The sequence below is a fragment of the Aplysia californica genome, unplaced genomic scaffold, assembly GCF_000002075.1.
Source record: "Aplysia californica isolate F4 #8 unplaced genomic scaffold, AplCal3.0 scaffold00252, whole genome shotgun sequence".
NCBI lineage: Eukaryota > Metazoa > Mollusca > Gastropoda > Aplysiida > Aplysiidae > Aplysia > Aplysia californica.
In genome coordinates, this window is record NW_004797522.1 from 209764 (window position 1) to 214028 (window position 4265).

Here is a 4265-nt window from a genome sequence, read left to right on the forward strand (position 1 = left end):
GAGAGAGAGAGAGAGAGAGAGAGAGAGAGAGAGAGAGAGAGAGAGAGAGAGAGAGAGAGAAAGAGAAGAGGCAGATAGTTACGAGAACCTCCGACTGACACAACGCCAATAAAATTCGTTCTTATCTCATAAAGCAGTATCATTTTCCCACTTTGTCACACTAAATTTCTTCGAGAGGATAGCGGGTTTTTGGGTAAATTAAATGTACCGTGGTAACTAATGCACCTCTGAGACGGAAGAAGTAGAAGAAAAAGAAGAAAACGCCGCGCATGGGTGGACGGGGAAACCTTAAATGAAATCACACACTCGCACAGACGTCAAGAGGAATGTGAGGAAAACACACCACAGAAGACACACCAAAGTAAACAACGCAAGTATACATAGGAGAATGAGGAGGCTATCCGAACATTGGGGTGAAAAGGACCACTAAACAAACATTTATGATAATTTGGATCTGAATAAAACATATACACATCATGTGACCCTTGGAATGGATGTTCCCCTTGCAGCCCACCCATAAAGAAGCATAAAAAAACCCAAAACAACCAAACCAACAGGAAAAGAAAAAGTAACAACTCACAGAACAACATCAACGCAGAAAAAAAGAACAAAATGAAAAAGAAAACACCAGCAACAACAACAAAAATAACCTGAACCCCCCCCCCCCCCCTCTCTAAAAACACATAAAAAAAAAAAAAACGACCGTTCCAGATTGTTCAAACTTGGGGGGGGGGGGGGGGGGGGGAAGCGATAACGGTGACTCTGGGACGTCATAGACCTTCCTTTCACCTATTTCGGCCAACATAATTAAGACTGGGTTCCCAAAGTCAAAATGTGTCACTTCATGCAGCCCCTATAATTCTGGCAGCTTTAGTTTTGCAAACAAAAACCACGGCCAGCAAAGGCCACGAAGGAAAAGACGACACAAGTGTCTGTCGGATGAAAGTTGAGCTCTATACTTATCTTGCAGAAAACTTGAGTTCGATCCTTGAGAGCTGAGATTTATAGTATTAGTATTATCTCATATTTTGATTCGCGCTCATATGACTTTAGTTGAGCTCTATACTTATCTTGCAGAAAACTTGAGTTCGATCCTTGAGAGCTGAGATTTATAGTATTAGTATTATCTCATATTTTGATTCGCGCTCATATGACTTTAGTTGAGCTCTATACTTATCTTGCAGAAAACTTGAGTTCGATCCTTGAGAGCTGAGATTTATAGTATTAGTATTATCTCATATTTTGATTCGCTCTCATATGACTTTAGGCAGTTGCGAGCGCCGTAAAACACTTATCAAAATAAACATATTATTTTTATTCCGCCTCTATCCAGGGTCATTGTATCTCTCTGATAATGTTTTATGCATCTTATCGACTCTGATAATGCTTTACGCTTATATCGACTCAGAAGTTTTACACCTCTATCGACAGAATTTAAACAGGTTACTCCTTTTTTTTGTTACGGGTGAACGAGGGACATGAGACGTACAGCATACCAGCACAAAGACGGAGACCCTCGATACAGTATGTAATTTTCTTATGCCAGAATCAAACTCATGCCTCTGGCGTAAGTACGTGTATAGGTTTAATGCCTCTATCAACACCGTTAGGCGGGACCTTTGAATTTAACGACTGTCTCTGATAGAACCAAATCAAAAGGGTTGAGATCCGTGGAAACTCCCACAAAACGGGACAAAAAATACATACGATATATCATGACTTACCCAAGTCAGCAACTGGAAGAAGAGGATTCTCTCCTGCAACTGTTAAAAAAAAAGGTAAAATTACGCTCCACAATATTTTATGATACAAAGTTATTTCATTCGTAAATTTCGTCAGTGGGGCTATTTTGAAGACAATCTCTGCAAATATCGCCTATTTTGAAGACAACCTCTGTAAATATCGCCTATTTTGAAGACAATCTCTGTAAATATTGTGTATTTTTGGAGTCAATCTCTACAAAAGTCGCGTATTTCGAAGAAAGTTTCTGCAAAAGTAGCCTACCTGAGAGCTTGAAAGCCATTTTCTTCTTGTACGTTATTCAGCACGTCCTCCAGCGCCTACTAGTACTTCCATAGCGTATCATGTCATCCTTCACCCCATTTCTTCAATGGTGTGCCAATGCACCCTCCTCCCCTTCCAAGGTTAAGATACCAATGCACAATCCTCTTCTCTCTTTCTGCACTTCTATGCCAAACGACCTTCACCCTTCCCTCATCATTTATCTCCTTTCTACATTTCCTTTTCCCCCCATTTATTTGACACACTCTCTCGCCCCCTGGGATGGTCTTGTATTCTCCGGAGAGGGACTTTAAAGCGTTGATGTTAACTTTATTTTTAAAAACTCAGCATACCCACGCATTCGCTAGTCGTTGAAAAGAGTTAAAATGTCAAACCAACAAATTAGGAATCCGAGCCATAAGTTTTAAAAGCTATTGAATGGGTAACAGCGTGGATAATATAAGTCTTTTGAGTGTATCAGACCAGGGAAATGAGTAGCGAACCATGACTGCTGATAATTGTTTCAGATCTGGCACTTGAAGGAGGACACCGAGGGTATTGCGCATGGTGCAGCTTTTTATAGATGAATGCACAGACAGGCATTTCATCACTTGATGATAGGTACCCAGATGAAAGAGTGAATGAAGCAAACCCCAGAATACACACCAGAGTGTACAGCACAAGTATAGAATATAAGAACACAAGACGATTATCCGAAACACCCCGCCCATCCCCGGTGAAATGGGCCACAAAGAACTGTAACGTACTTTAGCAAAAGTAAGGCAGCAGTGCGTCGGTAGCCTAGTGGTTAGGCTCTCGGACTCGCAACCGTAAGGTCGTGGGTTCGAATCCTGTCAGGGACCCGACGTTGTGTCCTTGGGAAAGGCACTTTACACGAATTTCCCTCACTTCACCCAGGTGGGAATGGGTACCCGGCTATAGACAGCGAAAGATCTTGTCAGTTTGTTAGTGTTTGAGCGCTTAATCGGCTGCTTGCACTGTATGCTTCCCGGGAAGCTGAGAATGTTTCGGAGTGTTCTATGGTCTGCTGGGGTAATAATATAGTGTAAAGCGCATAGAGCCTGCTGTTGAGCGGGGATATGCGCTATAAAAATGCTATCTATTATTATTATTATTTAATTTTAGCTGAGTTTTAGAACGAATTTTACAGAACTAGTTACACAAACAGGTCACAACAGTGCCACTGATTAGATTTGTTATTTGAAAGTAAAATGCAAAGAAAAGACGAGGGGGGTATAAGGGCGATAGACGTTTGACATGAAAGAAGGAGCAAATCACACAGGAGCACCCAAGTTAGAACCACCCACAGAACTACAGCAGGGTTAGAATTACATATAGTTGTTTTTACGTCCCCAACAGCACAATTTGTGTTGTAGGTCGGCTCCAATCCCGCCTGTCAGGGCCCACCTGAAATAAGGATACAACGCCCCAACAGAAAGACCGAGATATTCGATACAAATTCTCCACAAACGGGAGTCTTTCTTGTTTTTCCTGCATGCGACGAACAAGAGCATAACCCGTATATCACAGACGCCTGTCATCTGGTCTGGACATATAAAAGATTAAAAAGCGACCAAAAGAAAATATTATGTTGAAAACAAGAAGACAATCTTGATTGCAATTGGTCTTGACCGAGTTTTTAAAGCTTCAGTATCTCAATAGTCAAGTCAGGGAAAATCCTTGCTACTGGTAACATCAAGTACAAATCTTTTTGTTCGACGTTTACAATGCTTTTTTTGTGTAAGCGTTGTACGGCACTTAAAACACAATTAGGTCATATAAGTACAGAAGATTAGAGGTGTTACAAGAAAAAACAACAAAAAACAAACAAGCAAACAAAAAAAGGAGAGATCAGGACGATGGATGTTTGATAGGAAAGATGGGCCATACCACACAAGAGCACCTGCAAGCCACCCACCTACTACAATGTTTTCCCATTTTGTCACCCAGTCCGGGATTTGAACAAGGGCTATCCGCTCCGTAGTTCGGCATGATCATTCAACCCAGCTAACGGAGCACCCCGTTTTGTCAAGAAGCCCTTCACGTGCACCAGGGAGGGAGCTGTACTTGAGTACTGTATGCACTGTATGCTTCACAGGAAGTTGAGATCGTTTCAGAATGCTATCAAGTCTGCAGGGGTAATTAATAATACAGATTATAAAGCGGATAGAGATTGTTGCTGAGCGGGAATTTGCGCTGTACAATTAATGCTATCTATTATTATTATTATTATTATTATTATT

General features: G+C 41.3%; 1 protein-coding gene across 1 annotated transcript in view; it reads right to left on the minus strand.

Annotated features, from left to right (window-relative positions):
- Positions 1-1763, minus strand: part of LOC101859490 — a gene marked incomplete at its 5' end in the record, with an annotated part of 30440 nt that extends 28677 nt beyond the window's left edge. Inside the window, 1 exon segment of the mRNA XM_013083746.2 lies at positions 1725-1763. Within this exon segment, the coding sequence (XP_012939200.1) occupies positions 1725-1763 (39 nt within the window).
- Between the last annotated feature and the right edge of the window lie 2502 nt (positions 1764-4265).